Source organism: Durio zibethinus, chromosome 2 (assembly GCF_047325235.1).
Source record: "Durio zibethinus cultivar Kanyao isolate XHJ-2024 chromosome 2, ASM4732523v1, whole genome shotgun sequence".
Lineage (NCBI taxonomy): Eukaryota > Viridiplantae > Streptophyta > Magnoliopsida > Malvales > Malvaceae > Durio > Durio zibethinus.
In genome coordinates, this window is record NC_143163.1 from 5,938,544 (window position 1) to 5,957,744 (window position 19,201).

The 19,201-nt window shown below is 34.6% G+C and overlaps 4 protein-coding genes and 1 pseudogene across 14 annotated transcripts; 3 read left to right on the forward strand and 2 right to left on the reverse strand.

Annotated features, from left to right (window-relative positions):
* The first annotated feature begins 1,743 nt into the window (after nt 1–1,743).
* LOC111309063 (protein FLOURY 1-like) lies at nt 1,744–5,481 on the forward strand. 3 transcript variants are annotated; one of them, XM_022907887.2, is made up of 2 exons: nt 1,744–3,116; nt 4,815–5,159. In XM_022907887.2, exons 1-2 carry the CDS (start codon nt 2,228–2,230, stop codon nt 4,940–4,942), a joined length of 1,017 nt encoding a protein of 338 aa, XP_022763622.2. In that variant the 5' UTR covers nt 1,744–2,227; the 3' UTR covers nt 4,943–5,159. The 3 variants fall into 3 exon arrangements, with proteins under 3 accessions (XP_022763622.2, XP_089604040.1, XP_089604035.1); XM_089747914.1 differs by lacking the exon at nt 4,815–5,159 and adding an exon at nt 5,402–5,481 and having other exon boundaries at nt 1,746–3,116; XM_089747909.1 differs by having other exon boundaries at nt 1,746–3,116; nt 4,719–4,816.
* A 1,091-nt stretch (nt 5,482–6,572) lies between these two features.
* On the forward strand, nt 6,573–7,672 carry LOC149519934 (methylmalonate-semialdehyde dehydrogenase [acylating], mitochondrial-like). The gene is made up of 6 exons (XM_089751728.1): nt 6,573–6,600; nt 6,707–6,804; nt 6,904–6,979; nt 7,111–7,226; nt 7,324–7,402; nt 7,521–7,672. The coding sequence occupies exons 1-6, from the start codon at nt 6,573–6,575 to the stop codon at nt 7,670–7,672; spliced, it is 549 nt and encodes a 182-aa protein (XP_089607854.1).
* LOC111309064 (methylmalonate-semialdehyde dehydrogenase [acylating], mitochondrial-like) lies at nt 7,084–12,070 on the forward strand. Of its 7 annotated transcripts, none has more exons than XM_089747921.1 (16): nt 7,084–7,226; nt 7,324–7,424; nt 7,521–7,675; nt 7,838–7,929; nt 8,130–8,277; nt 8,541–8,606; nt 9,228–9,278; nt 9,509–9,660; nt 9,741–9,831; nt 10,228–10,308; nt 10,708–10,785; nt 10,916–10,951; nt 11,035–11,078; nt 11,163–11,241; nt 11,410–11,500; nt 11,606–12,070. In XM_089747921.1, the coding sequence occupies exons 4-16, from the start codon at nt 7,838–7,840 to the stop codon at nt 11,716–11,718; spliced, it is 1,122 nt and encodes a 373-aa protein (XP_089604047.1). In that variant the 5' UTR covers nt 7,084–7,226; nt 7,324–7,424; nt 7,521–7,675; the 3' UTR covers nt 11,719–12,070. The 7 variants fall into 7 exon arrangements, with proteins under 7 accessions (XP_089604047.1, XP_089604057.1, XP_089604045.1 ...); XM_089747931.1 differs by having other exon boundaries at nt 7,324–7,402; nt 7,838–8,069; nt 8,198–8,277; XM_089747919.1 differs by having other exon boundaries at nt 7,324–7,402.
* Nucleotides 12,071–12,652: 582 nt separating this feature from the next.
* On the reverse strand, nt 12,653–15,349 carry LOC111309065 (uncharacterized). 3 transcript variants are annotated; one of them, XM_022907889.2, is made up of 7 exons: nt 15,124–15,336; nt 14,877–14,903; nt 14,577–14,699; nt 14,158–14,401; nt 13,800–13,901; nt 13,191–13,548; nt 12,653–13,046 (listed from the first exon to the last, which is right to left on the reverse strand). In XM_022907889.2, exons 1-7 carry the CDS (start codon nt 15,177–15,179, stop codon nt 12,838–12,840), a joined length of 1,119 nt encoding a protein of 372 aa, XP_022763624.2. In that variant the 5' UTR covers nt 15,180–15,336; the 3' UTR covers nt 12,653–12,837. The 3 variants fall into 3 exon arrangements, with proteins under 3 accessions (XP_022763624.2, XP_089604081.1, XP_089604085.1); XM_089747955.1 differs by having other exon boundaries at nt 12,653–13,548; nt 15,124–15,344; XM_089747959.1 differs by lacking the exon at nt 13,800–13,901 and having other exon boundaries at nt 12,653–13,548; nt 15,124–15,349.
* A 606-nt stretch (nt 15,350–15,955) lies between these two features.
* On the reverse strand, nt 15,956–17,589 carry LOC111308337 (anthocyanidin 3-O-glucosyltransferase 7 pseudogene; annotated as a pseudogene).
* Nucleotides 17,590–19,201: the final 1,612 nt, after the last annotated feature.

Below are 19,201 nucleotides of genomic sequence, written 5' to 3' on the forward strand. Positions count from 1 at the left end.
ATAAAGTGGATTATAACAATTTCTTTAATTTTTTGAAAGAAAAAAAGAAATAACACTTAAAATCAAATACTAAACTACATCACGCATGAGACGTGAGTTTTTTTATTAAATATTTTATTTGCATGTGGACCGATTGTGCTACCTAAACATAGATCAGACTTTTTTTTATGTGCGTAAACCAAAGGGTATAACCCCCTATAATTGTACAGTATAGGCCTTTGTAAATTGTAATTGAGGCGTTCGGTGTGTCTTATAGCCATTAAAAGATATACTTAAAAGGGAGAAAAAGATAAGTACTAATTAATTTCATATTTTTAATATTTTTAATGGTTTAAAATTATATATATATATATCAACAAGTGATTGATTCAATCAATTAAAATTTATCTTTTTCAATGAAAAAAAATTTGGATTCAACTCATGCTGGTAGCCATTTATTGAAGTCATCTCGAATACACGATTTACAACCACTTATTTTTAGTTGTCAGGTATCTCGAATGCACGACCTACAATCATCTATCTTAAGTTATTAGATACATCATATTTTACTCTGATCTGAAAGATTTAATAATTTATTTACTCTCAAATTTTTTTTATAAAAAAAATTATATATATTTATACACCATTGTATGTAGATATAGATATACATGTTATTTCTAATTTATCTCACTAAAGCAGCTAGTAACAACCAGCATATATGTTGGATTAATATAATCTTCAGCGTCTTGGTTCGGCCCCAGCCTCCCCCCTCTCCTCCTGTTATAGGGCTCTAACCCCCTTGAAACAAAATATATATATATATATATATATGTTGGATTGATATACATTTTTATTGAAAATAAAAAAAACTGTATTTTGGAATTTGGGCGGAGAAAATTTTGAAATTTTTTTGACAATTTATTTTGGTTAAATTCAAAGGAAAATAATCAGTGTCCAATAACATTGTTTAAAGTGATATATTTAAACGTGAGTATTTAAATTATAATTTTTTTATTATAATATTAAAATTATTCAATCACAATCAGTAATTATGTGAATGTTCACCACATATAACAATGAACTTCACATAATATTTTGATAGATCTTATATTATTCTAAAATTTGATTGATTAATTATAGTATAATTATTACAAGTGATATGCTTTTTATTTAAATAAAAAATATATTAATGCATTATTTTTAAAAATTTATGAAATTAGTATACGGTCTAAATCAGTGCTCATAATTCATAAACACCCCTTGACAGATCCAAATTAAAATTTTTGGATGAAAGAAGTGAAATTTAAAAGATGAAAAAAAAAAGATTTTGAACCTTAAATCATTTTTTTAAACAAATGTGGTAATATTATTCAATTATAAAATGAACACCTTTCAAACCTCACCGATGATATGCAATTAAAAGATATTGACTAAATAAAATTATACTATTCATGCCAATTATGTTTTGGTTTAATGATAAAAAAAATCTTATAATCATAAAATCTTAATTTAAGTTTCATTAGGTATAAATTTGATTATCTAATTAAATTATAATTTATTAATTAATTATTAAATAAATATAATTTGATTATAATATATTAATTATTTAATTAATTATATAAATATAATATTTAATTAGGACTATATCTTTTTATAATTATAATATTCATAAAAGTAATTATGAGATGCCATTGTTTTTTTTATTGTCTAAGAAAATGCATTGAAATCGGTCCGTATGGTAGAGATATTTATTGCCCTAGATTCTCATCCACCATCAAAATTTGGCCGACTCCTTTGAATAAGCGAATATTATCGTAATCAAAACTCCAACGCCCCTCGTTTTCTTCGCCTCTTGTCTTCTCGTATCCCAATAAAAACCCACACTGATCACGGATACTGTAAAATAACTGCCACCTCTCTCCATGAACAATCCCCATCTGATCTTTTTCTGTAACACTGTAAAACAAATGCAACCAATCTCTCTCCTTGAGCAATTCCCATCTGATATTTTTCTTTAACAAGTAATTATGCCCGATGGGTCTTCTCTCTTGTAGAAGGTCAGTGATAACCAAATATCAACACTCTGTTTTCCATTGTTATGAATTCTAAACGAATGAAAGAAAAAGAAAAAAAAAAACTTGGTGAAATCTGAATGCCTGTTTCTTGCTTATGTTACAAGTTTTTGAGCCTTTCAAGATTTTATTAAGAGATATAGATAATAAGAGTGGAACGAAGCTATTGGACCCACATGCAGATTCTGGTTCAGTTTGTTTTGTTGTTGATTGTCTGTTCTGTTCTCGAGTTGCACAAGCGGGTTTTTGAGGTTTTCTTGGGGGCTTTCATGATGGACTTTGTTTCATTCTTGAAGCTTTTGAGTCCAGGAAAGGAAGTTTTTGGATGTGGGTTTTTGGTGTTTGGTCGTTTCTCATATGTTTTTAATGTCTTGGGTCTGTTTCTGATGATTGGTATGGGGTTAAAGTTTTGGCAAATTGGTTTGACTAATAAGGGTATAATGCAATTTTTATGTGATGTTGGAGGGAAATCGAATGATTTGAGAGCTGGGATTTGTTCAAAACATGACCTGGATGAAGTTTATGATCCAAAGATTAGGGCTTGTCGGTCGGTTTCATTGAAACTTGTAGACAATTGCAAAGAACTTGTCAATGGAGATATTAATGGTAAAGCAAAATATGCTGTAGAAGAGGATAGTGATGAAAAAGAAAACGAATGCTGTCCTGAAGATAAAGAATTTGACGTAACGGCATTGAGGAATTTGGTTAAAATTGAAAAGAGAAGAACAAAAGCTGCTTGTCAAGAGCTTGAGAAGGAGAGAATAGCAGCTGCATCAGCGGCTGATGAAGCAATGGCCATGATTTTGCGCCTTCAAAGCGAGAAGAGTTCAATGGAAATTGAAGCTAATCGGTACAAGCGAATGGCAGAGCAGAAGCAGGAATATGATCAACAAGTTATTGAATCATTGCAATGGATTGTAATGAAACATGAGTCAGAGAGGAGTTTATTGGAAGATCAACTGCAGTGGTGCACACAGAAGTTGAAGCTTTATATGAGGGATGATGAATTAGACCAATTTGAACTGGATGCAGGCATCAGCTTTTCTCATGCTACTCAGGAAGATGGTATGCAGAATGAATTAGTTAGCTCTACTGAAACTGAAACTGAAACTGTGGTATTGTAAGTTGTTGATTATATTTCACTTTAGGCTTTAGGGTAAGTTTACTACAGTTAGGTGCTTATCTTTTCATGTTTGGAGAGTGATTAAAACGTTACAGCAGAGCTAATATCTGTTCTTTAATTTGTTTCTTCTCCAAAATTTGATTTTCTTAGATTATTTGTTCCCATACAAAATGTAGCTTCATGTCCGCTAATGTAGATCTATAAATGCATTTATTGAGGGAGCATTTAACAAAGGATTTGCCAAAGAAAGGATCCATATAGTGTGCCATATTGCATTTTTTCTCTAATTCATTGTCACATTTTGAGCATTATAAGGAATTTAGTACACACTACATCATTGATGGTTGAAGCATTTTCACTATGACCATTTTAATGTCGATGCAAAATTAAATATTAGTGATGTGTCTTCTTGGGATTGCGGAAGATGTTAGCTGCTATAGTTCCATTTCTGAGCAATGTACAATGACTTATTCACCAAGAAAGACTTACATTCTGCTATGAGCATGATATTATGAGCAAAATTTGTCTGGACTCCTCTTCTACACTTACACATGTTCGAGGTCTAATATGGTGAGTTTTCTTTAGGAAATCACATACTTTAAGAAAAGATATAAATACAGTTATTTCCACCATCTTTTAATTTGAAATTTCTCTATTTATAGGCAGCCATAGATCATACAGATATGCAGACTATAGATAGCTACCTAATATTCCAGTTAGAAGAAAAGGAAACTAGGATAAATTGTTTCTAAGTTTGTGATTTATTGTTATTTGAAATGCAAAGGGCACATTCAGAGTAGTTCTATGAGGGACTTTTTTTGTTGGACGGATGAGTTCCGGCCCTACATGGCAACTATAACAATCTTTCCTAATTTCTACAACCTTTCCACTAGAACCATGGTGGAAATATTAGCAACCGAGTTAATATTGGTTCATAATCCGTCATGTCATTTGTTAGTGAATTCTTTACTTCATATTTGTGCTGCAGTCATGTATTGGTAAATTGAGGATGTCTGCCTGTTATATACATTGCTGGTTCCATGCGTTAACAACATGGTTACAGTGTCTTTCAACAATTATTTCATACTTAAGTTTATTATCTCCCTTCTGCCTTTATATTCATTTCATTAAGCCATCTGACTATTTAGCAATTACAACATTTTCTTTACTCGTAGGAAGATTTGTTCTCTCTACTTGGATTGATTATGCTTTCATACTTTGATATCTGGAAATGTTTCATTTCTGTTATGTTCTTGAACAATCACCCTCGTCACACTGATGTGTGAAAGAATGGGAGTTATACCCAAAGTTGTTAATACCATATCCGATAATGTTTCGGTTTTCTTTAAAAAATGGGATATGCCAATACCAACAGTTTCTATTATTTCAGATTTTTTGGTTTAGTACATATATATATTTGTATAAATATACATGGACTTGTACTTAATAATTTCATTCTAGAAAGCAATCTGCGGCTAGTTTATTGCTCATTCCTTTCATCATATTGATTAATGGAGTTATCCTCATGGAGTTTGTATTTACAGATAACACCGATGCAGTGAAGTCATTATCATACTCTTTATTTCCTGGGGGTCTTTTTATGAAAATTTGTTGATTTTTTAGTGGGTTTTTCGACTCAGGTTGGCATCAATGTTCCCTTCTCAGTCCAACTGCCCTTTTCTTCTTTTACCAGCTCAAGCCATCCTTTGCGGGTGAAGTTTATAAACTAATGGTTTATCATGTGAACCTCAGGCAAGGCAGGAGTTGAATTCTACACCCAGATTAAAACAGTAACTCAACAATGGAAGGAAGCAGGCAGTGATGCCAAATTCCTAGTTTATTCATACTACATAATTGACTAATAACATATGATTTTAACCTTTGCCCTCATCTTTTCTCTAATTCTGGTTAAATAAAAAAAATAAGCTGGCAATTTTTTGTATTAATCATAATGTAATGGAAATTGAGTTGTCACGTTTTGCTTAATACTATCAATTACCATAGATGAATAGTTGTACAAACCTGAGTTTATCGAAAGAAAATTAGCCAAATTTAGATGCACCAAAACCCATATTTTGGTTGAATTTAGTTGTTTGTTTCTCATATTTAATATTTATTGGAGGCCGTCATCTTCTTCACGGCTTGCGGGCATTTTGCTGACCTTGTTGACGCTTTTATACCCTTCGTTTTCTTTCCATCTCTGATCTATGATATTTGTTTGTTGAAGGCTTTGGACAACAAACGGCCCAGAGTCATGTTCATGAAGCGAAGATCCAATTGATTGAGATTTGAGAGACGTCCGTTAAGAGTTAAGACCCAAAAAGTTAGCAAATATTAAAAGATACATTTTTTTTTAATTGTAGGCATGTCTTTAAAAATTAAAAGAAAAAAAAGTTGGAACATAAGATTAAACTCACATTATTTGGTTACGGCAAGTAAGCGACGCGCAGAATAAGATTCCTTCGAATAAGTTACTTTTTAATAATTAATATAATAATTTTTAACTGTTTGATTTAACGATCAAAATAATCTTAAAAAAAATATCAATATTGGGTTTGAATCTCAACTTTTCCTTTCCCTCATTGAATGACTAAGGTTGACAGTTCAATCTGAAACTGACAGATTCCAATCCGACCTCACCTTATAAAATCAATTTTTTTTTTTTTGAAATAAAATTTCGATCGGGTTAAATGAATATTATTAAGTGAAAATTTAGATCGAGTTGAATTCAAATTTTAGATAAATTTAACTTTGATATTATATAAAAAATTATTTTTTAATTATTTATTTATATATTTATATTTAAAAAATAATATTTTATATTTTAAAAAAAATATTTTATTAATTTTAAATTAAATCAAATTAAATATAATTTATATAATATCGATTTCGAATATAAAAAAATAAAAAAAAAATTTGAACCAAATATAAATATAAATTTTATAATTATAAAATTAAATTAAATTCGAAACGAGTAAAAACTCATTTCGACTCAATCAATTGCCGTCCTTGTAAATAATCAAAAAATATATATATAATAAATAAATAATCTTATCACATCTCATCCTCGAACCCAAAATCCACGTTTTGATCCTTTTCCCCATAATATTTTATCATTTTTGTCTATTTTCCTCAAACATAAGATACTAGAAGGCGAAAATCTTTTAGTTGTTCTCTTGGCTGTATGGAACTGATGATACTGAAACAAGCAGTCAACCATGTGGAGAAACTATTGCTTTCACTCTCGTAATTATTTTAACGTACCAGAAAATCAACCCATGTTATCAATTTTTGCCAGAGCTACTTCTGATTATTAATTTTATATAAGAATCACTGCAGTCTGCTCCAATACAACGTAATCAGAGTTCAGTCATCTCCTTCCACAAAAGGAAAAGAAAATGTTGATGCGATTTTCCCTTCAAAGAGGTAAGGAAATAGTTGAAAACAAAACCAATTGAACAAAAAAAGAAAAACAAGGGTTTTTTGATTCGTTTGTTTAATTTTGATTATTTCGCTGTTTCATTTGTTGCAGTGAAGAATTTAAGGGCTTTAAGGCCTCGGGTTTTGGGTTCTGCCAACTCTCGTTTCTCTACTGCGACTGAACCCTCTTTTAATCAGCGTAATCCTCCGGTAAGGCTTCTCTTTTTCTTTCTTCAATCATAATCAAGAAAAGACTTTTGGGGTGGTAGTTATCGTGTCTTTTTATGTATTGATTGTTGTTTTATACAGAGGGTTCCTAATCTTATTGGAGGTGCTTTTGTTGATTCAAAATCAACATCAACCATTGATGTTATAAACCCTGTGAGTCTCTCAACATCTTCATGTGTAAATATACTGGAATTTTAAATGTTTATGGGATTAATTGGTAATTTATGTTATTTGGAAAAAAGGCAACCCAAGAAATTGTTTCGTAAGTTCCTTTAACTACAAATGAAGAGTTTAAAGCTGCAGTTGCTGCAGCAAAGCAAGCTTTCCCATCCTGGCGCAATACCCCAATTACAACTCGTCAGCGTATCATGTTCAAACTCCAAGAGCTTATCCGCAAGGACACGGTAAGGATGAGACTTAATTCAGGTTTTTATTTGTGTAATAATTTTGTTATTTAGAGCCTTTTAGCTAATGAATCTATTTAATCTATGTTTTTCTTAGGATAAACTCGCCAAGAATATTACAACTGAACAGGGCAAGACATTGAAGGATGCTCTTGGAGATGTCTTTCGGGGGCTTGGTTGGTATCTATATCATTCAATGTATTGTTTGAGTTGATTGCAGAGAATACTAGACCTTGAAAATGGCAATGATTGAAAATTTTTTCCCTTTTTTATTTTGTGGACTTTTTCATATAGAGGTGGTGGAACATTCTTGTGGAATGGCAATCCTGCAAATGGGAGAGTATGTGCCCAATGTATCTAGTGGAATTGATACATATAGTGTTAGAGAGCCACTTGGCGTTTGTGCAGGGATTTGTCCCTTCAACTTTCCAGCAATGATTCCCTAATGGGTAAGTCTTCTTTTTACCCTTATGAGTTTCAATTTTCACAGCATAGTAATTGTATGTTATCCTCTGCTAATTGTAGTAAGGTCTTGATGGTTAAGATGAGTTTTCTCAATTAGCTTTTATCTATTTCTTAATGTACATGTTTGCCCTCCTATCATATTGCAGATGTTCCCTGTTGCAGTTACTTGTGGTAATACCTTTATTTTAAAGCCATCGGAAAAGGATCCTGGTGAGTGCAAACTTCAAATTCTTATGAGGTATAATCCGGGACATTCTTTTCCTAATTGTGCTTGGATGTGTTAATTCTTACAGGACAAAGGTTGCTATATGTTGTTTTACCTTGGCCGGTGTTTATAGATTTTATTTGAATGTTGATGTGCCACATCCTGCATGGATGGTACATTATAGTTTAATTTTTCCTTATAATTGCTAGTGTTTACTACCTTATTTTTTTCAGTTGCAGGGAAAAAAGAAAGTTTGGTTACCATTCTTCTCCTTTAGAACTTTATTTTTATACTTTTCCAGGGGCATCTATGATGCTGGCAGAGTTAGCAATGGAAGCCGGTTTGCCTCATGGTGTCTTAAATATTGTTCATGGCACCAATGTATGTTCTTCAGCAACATGATTTTATGATGTTTCTCCCTTTCTAATAAATCCACCTATTTGCATACTTGTTTGTTAATTGTCACTTAGAAAATCAATTAGTGATTTTTCTTAAAATTAACTGTTTGCAATACCGTCCTTAGGCAAAAAATCATATTTTCCTTCATGTTTACTGGTTGTATGAATGACATAAACTTATGATGTTCTCAGTGAATATATATATATATATATATATATATATCCTGATATATTTTGTTGTGGCAGGTCATTGTAAATGCTATTTGTGATGATGACGATATCAGAGCTATATCATTTGTTGGTTCCAATACTGTAAGTATGCCTAGCATATCTCCATTCTCCATCGGTACGCCTTTTGTATCCAAAGCACATAGATGGCTATCTATGCGTTCTCACTTCTCAGCTTTCATAATCATTTGAGATCTAAATATGGTTCACTTGATTAATATCTCAGTTCTTGCTGTTAATATCAGTGGTGGTAACCTGATATTAACAAATTTGTCAAGTGCCAATGTTTCTTTCGCCAAAACAGTGCCAAATATGAAAACCTGATTTTCATTTTATCTGCTTCCATTTCTTGGCCAATACAGACCATCTCTCAGTTCACATTTTTTAATGTCTTCCCCATGTCATTTTTTTTTTCAAGAAAAGAAATATTGGAATATGGCCTGTTAATTTTTATCTGTCTCCCTCTGATGATTCCCTAATTTTTATCTAGATGTGAACTATTTTATCATGTCCTTTGCCTAATTTTATGTTATATTTTGTGGGAAAATTGCCATTGCTATTTCTGTCGTGATATCACTGGTTATAAGTTCTAGTTTCTATCCTAAACTTCTTATTGTAATTCATGAAAGGATCATTGATGTTTTGTAAAACAGTTCTGTATGCTGGTTATATTCTTACTTGATGTTTTATTTGTATTTTTTAAAGGCTGGCATGCATATATATGGAAGAGCTTCTGCTAAAGGAAAACGTGTGCAGGTAAGTGCAGTTCATTGACTTTTGTTAGTCATACGCAAGTTATCTCTTAGTGATAAGATTACTTCTGTTAAGCTGTCTTATCTCACATCAGTTAAGTTTACAGTTTGCTATGCCTTATATTCAGGTTGGGCCTCTCCACCTTGCCAATTGGTAATAGGTTGGATGCTTAACAACTTCTATGACTTCTAAAGTTGAACTAAATTTCCTTCCTGATTCACCATTCTTCTCAGTCCAACATGGGCGCCAAAAATCATGGCATTGTCATGCCTGATGCAAACGAGGATGCTACTTTAAAAGCTTTAGTTGCTGCTGGTTTTGGTGCTGCTGGACAAAGGTGCATGGCACTTAGCACCATAGTCTTTGTTGGTGATTCAGAATCATGGTATTGTGCTTTTCCTCTTCTTATAATATTTTTATGTTGTGAATCTATGATTAGGAGATATCACTTTTGACCTTTTCCAGGGAGAATAAACTGGTAGAACATGCCAAAGCTCTTAAAGTGAATGCTGGAACAGAACCTGATGCAGACCTTGGTCCAGTGATTAGCAAACAGGTAATACATGTTTAAAATATTATCCAACTTTTACAGACTTACTGCTAGCATGCTACGGATTCTCATGATAAGGATAGTAGAAATCATTCCTAGTTTCTTTTTTTTCTTCTTTTACAATTTGAAACTCGTTCATTCTCTGGGAGGACAGGGTAAAATCTATTATTTATCCTTGGCCTACCCTTATCAAGGTATCAGGTCAATCACAAGGTTGTGTAATGGGACTTGGAGCTGGGCCTGCCAGCAAAAAGGTTTTAGCCTCCCATCCTGGGGGAAGGGGGCTAATGACCTTATTTTCTATAATTTATAATGGCCTTTTTAATGCTTTTGATTCATTCTTCCAATCTGTTTGGATCCTCAATGTTGTTATTTTTCATTGGAATTCTTCTGCATTCACAGGCTAAGGAACGAATAAGCAGATTAATCCAATCTGGGGTTGAGAGTGGTGCCAAACTACTGCTTGATGGGAGAAATATACTGGTATTTAATGTTCTACCATATTCATTTTTTGGACAACTATTCTTTTGTGGCATCATGTAGTATTCCATCTTCAAGGTTGGACAATCTTGTGAAAGAGCATAAAATCATTGATATTTTGCAACCACTTAAAAATGGTTTGTCTTGGGCCTATTGGCAGTCAAGATTTAAGGAAACTTACAGCATATAATATGATCCATAAAGAATGAATTATTATTACAATCCAAATGATGTTGCTGGTGCACCTAAGGTCCCTCCTCCATCCTCTCTTTCCTGGCTGGTTTATTGATGTCTTTCTGAAGTGGCTTAGTATGGTCCTTGTTGCTTGGGTCTTTTTTTCCCTGTTATTAACTAGATTTTCAAGCTTTCAACAAAAACCTGTTATTAACTATCTATGAGTAGGTTCCAGGATATGAGCAAGGCAATTTTATTGGTCCCACAATTTTATCTGGTGTCACAGCTGACATGGAGTGCTATAAGGTATTAATTTTTGTTTATGACTTGTAATACATCATTTAGACTGTAATCCGGAAAATACCAGGAGCCAGTGGGTAAAGTGACTCTTGAACCTCATAGAAGATACCTGACTACTCTATTTTGGCTGGTGCAGGAGGAAATCTTTGGTCCAGTTCTCATTTGCATGAAGGTGAGTTTTCTAAGCTAATCAAACTTTTGATTGATTAGCATTGCTGACTGTTAACTGCTCTTCTTTTCACACCCAATGTTCAGGCTGACAGCTTGGAAGAGGCTATAAACATTGTTAATAGAAACAAGTACATCCTGAATCAGAGCCTTTCTTGCTCCACCTAAATTACATATCTACATTTGTTTTACTTGTGAATTGTGCTCTGTTTAAGATATGGAAATGGTGCTTCTGTATTCACTACATCCGGTGCAGCCGCGAGGAAATTCCAGACAGAGGTCGAGGCTGGGCAGGTAAAACCGTGGATGAAATATAGTAGTAGGATATATGGAGAATTGCTCAGAGCTGCAATTGCATAACCCTTATAAGTACCTCTTCTACAATATGATAGGATTAACTGCAAGATCATTTCTTTGTTGCTGTAAAAGTTCAAATCTGTAACATGATTTGCATATTTTTAGGTTGGCATCAATGTTCCTATACCAGTTCCCCTGCCCTTTTTCTCATTTACTGGCTCCAAGGCATCTTTCGCTGGTGATCTTAATTTTTACGGTAATATATGCATCATCACTAACATGGTTCTTCAACTTGCCATGCGCTAATATCCCCCCATTTCTCTATTGACTTTCTGAGTTGGAAACTTGTCCTCAATTGCAGGCAAGGCTGGAGTTAATTTTTACACCCAGATTAAAACAGTGACTCAACAATGGAAGGATTTACCAAGTGGCAGTGGATTTTCACTAGCAATGCCAACATCGCAGAAGTTGTAGTCACGCTGTGGGATTGTTGTTCTTTCAGGATTAATATGTACTCTGCCGTGATGTAAATCTTTCTTTGTATCTTTCAACTGATTCCACGTAATTCGAGTTCACTGCCAACTGCCAAGTAATTTGGGGGGGGAGGGGGGGTTAAAGGGGACAATCTGAAAAATGTTTTGAATTCTACGGGGGAAAACAGATCGTTTACATGTTAATTTTTTAGTGTTGAAGTCAAAATTTCTTCTGAGCAATAGTAGTTTCGCTGAGAAGTGGCCTACTCTTCTGGAAAAACTGAATGGTATTTGACACTCCAAGAGCATAGCCTTACTAATAAATTCAGTATCAGGGACTTTAAGCTTCTTTACCTGGATTGTCTGTTTTGCATCGTATTGTGTTTTAATTGGTTTGCCATTGATACTTCACCGGAAGTCTCAACGCCAGCCGGGAACCCAAATTACTCGATAAGAAAGGTTTGATTCATAGCATTGTAGCTATGTGGCAAAGAATGATGCCAAAACACTTGACTGGAGCTTCAAATGCGAATCGCTCTACCTCTACGCTGAGCTTGATTACATTTCCAACGTCCCTGAAAGAGGGTTCTCTTTTCTAGAAGTGGCATCATTTCGCACTGAACGTATCGTAGCAAGCAAACAGCTGACGTCCTTCACATGGAATAACTGGAAATTCATCGCACATTCTAACGTCATCATCATCATACATGTCTAAATCGCAAAAGCAGACCTCTCACGAATCATTTTACGATTTTTAACATAATTTGTTTTATCATTCACAAAACTGTGATGGATCAAATCCATTAGATGGAAGTAACAAGGAAAGTCAGAAACCATCCTTAAACTTTCACGACCCAGTAATTTCAATGTAGCAACAGTGGTAAACCATCCTTTGCTCTTTGATATTCATTAAAAATGCTGAAGAACATCAAATCTTATGAAATGTAAGAATATATAGTGCATTGTGATCTATTTATGATAAATTTCTACATTAAATGCTGAAAACTAAAGAAAGCCCTGGGATAAAGAAAACTCTTTAGATAGAGACATCATGTTTATAGTCTCTTAACCTTTACATCTGAAAGATTTCAAGATCCATTACACAAACAACCCTGGTAACTCAAGCAAGCTCACCTCGTCCAACAAGACTATTCAGTTCTTGAATCCGGACCAAGTGCTTCTTTCCCCAAAGGTGACAGTTCAAGTCCTCTGAACGACTACAGTTTACGTTACATATGGTGCAACGAAACTGAGGAATTTTGATGCCAGCTAGTTTCTTCCCACCCTGTTGCTGGCCGTTTACCTTCTCACTGGGTTTTAGTTGATTTCCTGCCATATTGTTTGGTAACAAATTAATTGGTTCCTTTTTTGGCAGATTAGATTTGCTTTGATGGATTTCCAGCCATATTGTTTTAGGATTCACTGCTTTGCTGGAGGGGGATATATTATTGCAAGGAAGATCAGAGTTCTTACCAATTGAAGAAGCAGATACTTGGCCCTTGGAAGGTTGCTGCGTCTTTTGGCTTGCCTGAGTACTACTGCTGGAAGGCCCCTTATCCCTAACCACTGAAGCAAATTCTTTGCCTTTGGAAGGCTGGTTCTTTGCCTTCATTAGCTCCGCACGAACATCCCTGTGTCGTCTTCCTTGGAGATGGCTATTCAAGGTTTTCTCACTTGAGGTTGTTACTTGACACATAGCACAGGTCCACTCCTTCTGAACTTGCTTATCTGTAGTTATCTCAGGAGGATCAAAACCTACTGCTCCCTTGATTTCCGGAAGTGTGATCGTATTGTTCACTGTCTGAGCAGCATTGGGCGCTGTTTCCAGAATCTGCACGAGTAATTAAGAAAGTGATCAGAAGCTATGACTATTCTTTTATGTGTTCTGATCTATTGTAGGAAAGGCATAAAACTCAAAATCAAGAGTTTCTAGAAGGAAATAAGAAATGAGACAATACATAAAAAGCCTAATTCTCATCCATATTCTTAGTTTCGTTTCAGAGCATAAAGATTTTTCTTTCCCTCGAGAAAGGCTAGAATGTTAGGATGAAATTCCAAAGAAAAATGAGTATGAAATTTTACCAGGTTCTCCGGACCAACTTCCCTTTTCTCTGTTTCCCTTTTCTCTGTTACTTGTACATCTTTTTTGTCTTTCTGCAATATGCCAGGCTCTGCGCCCTTTGGCTACATAATGAAACAGAAAGATTGGATCATATAGAAGACTAATAAATTATGTTATATTTTACCCCATCACAACCTTGTATTCAATAATCATTAATGTTACCTCCTTTTCTTCTATTGTCTAGAAAGATATTTCAAAGACCAACAAAGGTTTTTCCTGAGAATGCAGTATTTTTCAGAGAAAATTGTCTACCACACACACACACACACACACACACACACACACACACATATATATATATATATATCCATAGCATACCTCGCTAGCAATAAGTTTCTCCAAAGCTTCAGGTCCATGCACCTTCACATATTTATCTGCCTCGGCAAGAATATTGTCTTTCAAAAATAATTCCTGCTGCTTCTTGAACCAGTTAATGATAGTTTGCACGTCTATATAGAGACATGGGTGAACAAAGTTGTTATAGACATAAAAGGCACCATCGAAGTGGGGTATCATCAACCAGCAGACGATCGTCAGCTTCATATATGGCCAGAATGGTAGCCTGGGAATCAGCATTTAGGATAGCATATAAGTCAATAAAAGGAAAACCAAACTGGAAACCCAACATTTGTTGCTAGGGAAAACGATGGTCAAAATCCAAATAAAGTTACTCTTTTAACAGAAAACTTTAGGAACACCAAACAGAACTCCATGCATTGCTGAGCAGGGAAGATTACCATTGAAGCATCACCATGAAAGCATATTCAAACAGGGAGATGAGTGAGAAGATGACCCAGTAGGTAACCAATTTCTTGGTGTCAGAGTTCGAATTAGCCTCAATTGCCTGAATGGAAGCACACCTGTTAAGAGCAAAGAAATGTTATTTTAAATGATATTGAATCTAATCATAAAGCTATAACATATATCATCAATATGAAATGTCAAAACAAAAGAGTAAAGTTATACCAATGGAAGTAGAAAAACAAACAGCAAATTCCTACATATCAATATTATAAAACATGATAAGAGAGACTTACAGAGGATAGCCCAAAGCAAAGGCAGGCCTGCAAACAATGGACGAAAATGAATGAAAACCATGATCTCATCACATAAATGAAAACAGTTAAACAAAAAAAAAAAGGCACTTAGAAAAGAAAATAGAGGAGATCTAGCTAATAGATCAACTTCCTGAGAGCAATAAAATGCAAAAGAAAAAAAAAAGAAGACAATTTTCACTCCTTCACCAACCGTCCTGTACGTCAATAAAAGGAAAAAAAAAAATACCATGCAAGAGCATCAAAGCATATCAATGCAAACTTGGCAAAAGCCATGAAACCCATCTTGAATTCAAACCCTTTTGATTAGTTTATCTTCGGAAACTGGCTTAAATGGTGGTGGTGAACCTGAGAAAACCTCCGGCAGTAAGCAAAGACTGGGAAAGAGGATGGAAACAAAAGCAGAACTGTGTTCCAATGAAAAGTCAATTTGAGTCGCTTTAACGGCTTTATGATGCTGGAGCTGGAAACTGGCTTTCAAGCTTTCTTAGTCGCTTAATGAGGAGAGTTGTCACCACGCGTGGCAGCCACGGTTTTATGTTTGATTGATGGTCGGCGAGTACGGTACACATATACGCGCTAAGGTACGCTACAGATTCCTCGTAGGAATAAAAAAAAAACATATGTTGGTTGGTACGGAGATAAGTTTCCTAGGCACGGGCAGATTGCCCAATTTTCCATTCTATGTTTAGTGTTGTGATTTATTCTTGTGAAGAAAAGAGTAATCTTATACTTAGTTTACCAAATATGGTTTGGGTTAAACTCTTTTGATGTATTCCACAAAACCTTAAAGAAAAAATTAGATAAAATTATTATTTCACGTCATATTTATGAAAAAAATTATTTATTTATTAAAATAGATATATATTATTTAATTATATCATGTGATATATAATAAATAATTATTTTTAAATGATTAAAAATAATAATTTCATATAAACCTTTTTCTTATTTTAAATTTGTAACCACTAATTATAACCATTAAATATAAATTCACACTATTTTTTAATCAAATAAGAAAAGCATTCTAATGTAGTACTTACCAGTATTAGATTACAGTATTAAGAATTTAAGATTGTTTCTACTAAAGTTTTGAAGTCTTGTGAAGCACTTCCACTTGGTTCTGCAGCTTTCAAGACAAGCTCTCTTAGTGCTCTAATCCTTTCTCTCATTTTCCTCCCTTGTTCATGTCCCAAAATTAGCTCCAAGCTCTTGAGTACTCCACTCTTTGTGAATATAAGCCTCTCAACTCTGACACCAATTTCCCATATTTCCTCCACCAGACGTCTGATCGTCCAATGATCCCCAAACATTGGTCTGCAGATCATTGGCACTCCATTTGCAACGCTTTCAAACACCGAATTTGCTCCACAATGTGTTACAAACACGCCTGTCGAAGCATGTCCCAAGACATGAGTTTGGGGTGCCCACGAAACGATTTTCCCGAACTTGCTTGTCCTTTGAAGAAACCCATTCGGTAAATGGTGCTTATGATTGTCGTTGAGAGACCAGAGAAATGGAATTTGACTCTCTTCAACTGCCTCTGCCAATGCTATCAACTCGTCAACTGGTGGGTTTGCCGCGGTTCCAAAGCTAATATACACAACAGACTTCGAACTTTGCTTGTCTAACCATGATAAACACCCTGTCGCGTCTGAATCTGATGGTGGTAATGGAGGCGGGGGTAGTTCCTGCGTTAGGAAACCAACATTGAGCAAATTTGGGAACATGGACTTGAGATCATCTAGGAGTGGGGTAGGATAAAGTTCTTGGCAAAAATTCATGACAATGGCAGTAGCTCGAGGCAAAACACACACAATTCTACTCAACATGTAAGAAAAGAATGTTTCTCTTGAATGTCTAGGCAATATTTCATCAGATAAATCTGTAACGTACATTCCAGATAACCCTGGAATAACTTCCAAAGTTTGGTGTTGGAAATTTGCACCATTTTCGTCACCACCAACATGATCGAAAAACCTGCGAATGAGATCAGTGTAAATATGGGCTGAGAGATTGTGTGGGATCGAAACACAAAGAGGGATCCAAGGAACCTGCATATCGTTAGCTATATCTGCAGCAAATGTCAAGAACATATCCGTCACTAAGCAGCTAACATTCCTACCAGTTTCCAAGACTGCAACATCTAAGCCATTTTTAAAATTTCCAGGAGCTGCCATAAGGAAGAGGTCCAATCTCTCCACTGGGTTTCCACTAAAAACATGATTCATCGGTACGCCATCCTCCATATTATAGGCTCTGATATTATTCGGAACATCAAGCTTAAAAGTAGAAAACATGGAATCATTAGATTTTGCAGTGCTTAGGAAAGAAAACTGCACATTTGGAGCTGCACAAGCCAACCTGCACGTCAGGCTTAAGATGGTTAGATCGTGACTGCCAAACGGAAATGCCAAGACAGCAACATGTTGCTCTTTTAAGTTTTGGGTCGCTGGCATTTAGGAATTAATTGCCCACTTTGATCAACTGGGCAGTTGTTAAATGTTATGTATAACCAAAATTTTGCCAATTTGGTTCTTGAATTGCAAAGAAAATCTCATAAGAATGATGGTCACGCTCTTGGGTATTTATGCAAAAGCTTATTTCTTTTATATTTATACTTGTCCTTTCTTCACTTTTCGGGATCAATTTGTGGGAACGGAAGGTTTGAATGCTAAATTACAGTGAGAGCGTTTATTATTTTATTTATGAATTTAACAAAAAATTAATTGTGATTTTAATTAGTTTTAACTATTTTAAGAATTAATGATGCTTTCAATTAATTTTAACGCTTATGACTTTATTTATGAATTTAATGAAGAATTAATTATGGTTTTAATTAATTTTAACTGTTTTAGGATTAATGATTGTTTTAATTAGTTTTAACTGTTTTAAGACTGGTAGAGTTTGAGCCATCTTTTAGACCCAATTTCATATAGGCTATTAACCCAAGATAAAGTTTGTCAAATACAGCGTCGGTTTTTTGGATGAAACGTATGATCATTTTCTTGGGGAGGGGGTGACTCAAAACCGAGCCCTCATGTCTCTTTTAAGGTCTTCTTGGCAACTAGGCCAGGAGGGGGGACGAATGTATGATCATTTTTATTTCCAAAGTTCAACTAAAATGTGCTATATGAACATGTTCAACTTTGTTCATGTTTGAATACCTCCTGACCTTTACACAAGTTTATGGTTTAAATTGTGTTCTATTCAATTGGATGAGACTAATTGCTCATGGCTTTATCTTTTGCCAAAGCAGTCAATGTTGGGAAAACAGCATAAATTAATTCATATCCTCGTTAATTGATAGTTGCTCAATCTAAACAGAAATTTGTGCTTGAATTATGGATTTGAGGTGCTTTCAATCTATTAAACAGATTATTCATGTTTCAACATATCATTTTGAAGATATGAAGACTTGCTTAGTCAAAAGAAATTCGAAATTAATCTGATGATTGATTTGTTTTTCCCTTTGCTGTGGCCTTCTCTTGAAGATTATCTCGGTTGTTGAGGGTCTCGGTGCCGTGCTAAACCATGACAGAAAGTTGAGAAACCTAACCACTGGGAAGCCCCAAGATGCAAAATCATGAGTTCTTTTGACCATGCCACACGTATTTCTGGTTCTCTAGCTTCTCTTGGTGCAATGGATGTCCTTAGCAGCAGACTGGTGCCATATCTTTGTCATCAGCATTGTGGTATCAAATCATTCTCACCTCCAATCGCAATGCTATTTTCCCAACAATTGAGAGGTTAACAAATGCCTTCAAGCGCATGATCCGTTGTTTCGAATAGCTTTTGATACAACACCATCACCGAGGAGGATTGCTATAACTAATTTACAGTTTATGAGGCTCTGTATAAGAAGCTGAAATTTGTTTTACTAAAAACTAAAACAAAAGTGTGCCCAACTATCTTTTATTCTTTAAACTTGTTGTAGCTGCATTTTGATTCCTAGATGTTCAAGTAATTACCCAAAAATTTACGAAAGTGTTCAGTAATGATCGTACTTCGAACTTGCATGTAGTTTCCTTGCATCAGGAAGACGAATGGTAATATCCCTGGAGTTGAATGTTGATATCATTTTTAAAATCCAAAGCAATGAATTGTCACCATTGAAGTATCAAAATTCAGGGCAACATTACATGAAATCGCAGGTTAGTGCAAATGGAAAGACGTAATTGTAATGCTTGTGGGGTGTAAATATATGATCTGCTGTAGATAAGCTGCAAATCCATCCACCTGAATTTACATACTAAGACATTTGATAAAAGTATCAAATTCAAAGGTTTTTCAGGTAAGCACGGAAC

What these genes read in the sequence shown, in the direction of transcription:
- LOC111309063 (XM_022907887.2), top strand. Translation starts at nt 2,228, where the DNA reads ATGCAGATTCTGGTTCAGTTTGTTTTGTTGTTGATTGTCTGTTCTGTT. An exon ending in TCATGCTACTCAGGAAGATG is followed by an intron (nt 3,117 to 4,814) that starts GTATGCAGAATG and finishes TTTTCGACTCAG; the next exon opens with GTTGGCATCAATGTTCCCTT.
- LOC111309064 (XM_089747921.1), top strand. Translation starts at nt 7,838, where the DNA reads ATGTTCCCTGTTGCAGTTACTTGTGGTAATACCTTTATTTTAAAGCCA. An exon ending in GTTGGTGATTCAGAATCATG is followed by an intron (nt 9,661 to 9,740) that starts GTATTGTGCTTT and finishes GACCTTTTCCAG; the next exon opens with GGAGAATAAACTGGTAGAAC. An exon ending in CAGAGGTCGAGGCTGGGCAG is followed by an intron (nt 11,242 to 11,409) that starts GTAAAACCGTGG and finishes GCATATTTTTAG; the next exon opens with GTTGGCATCAATGTTCCTAT.
- LOC111309065 (XM_089747955.1), bottom strand. Translation starts at nt 15,179, where the DNA reads ATGGGTTTCATGGCTTTTGCCAAGTTTGCATTGATATGCTTTGATGCT. An exon ending in TGCTTTGATGCTCTTGCATG is followed by an intron (nt 14,904 to 15,123) that starts GTATTTTTTTTT and finishes CATTGTTTGCAG; the next exon opens with GCCTGCCTTTGCTTTGGGCT. An exon ending in AGAAACTTATTGCTAGCGAG is followed by an intron (nt 13,902 to 14,157) that starts GTATGCTATGGA and finishes TTCATTATGTAG; the next exon opens with CCAAAGGGCGCAGAGCCTGG.
- LOC149519934 (XM_089751728.1), top strand. Translation starts at nt 6,573, where the DNA reads ATGTTGATGCGATTTTCCCTTCAAAGAG. An exon ending in TGATGTTATAAACCCTGTGA is followed by an intron (nt 6,980 to 7,110) that starts GTCTCTCAACAT and finishes CTACAAATGAAG; the next exon opens with AGTTTAAAGCTGCAGTTGCT. An exon ending in AGCTTATCCGCAAGGACACG is followed by an intron (nt 7,227 to 7,323) that starts GTAAGGATGAGA and finishes TGTTTTTCTTAG; the next exon opens with GATAAACTCGCCAAGAATAT.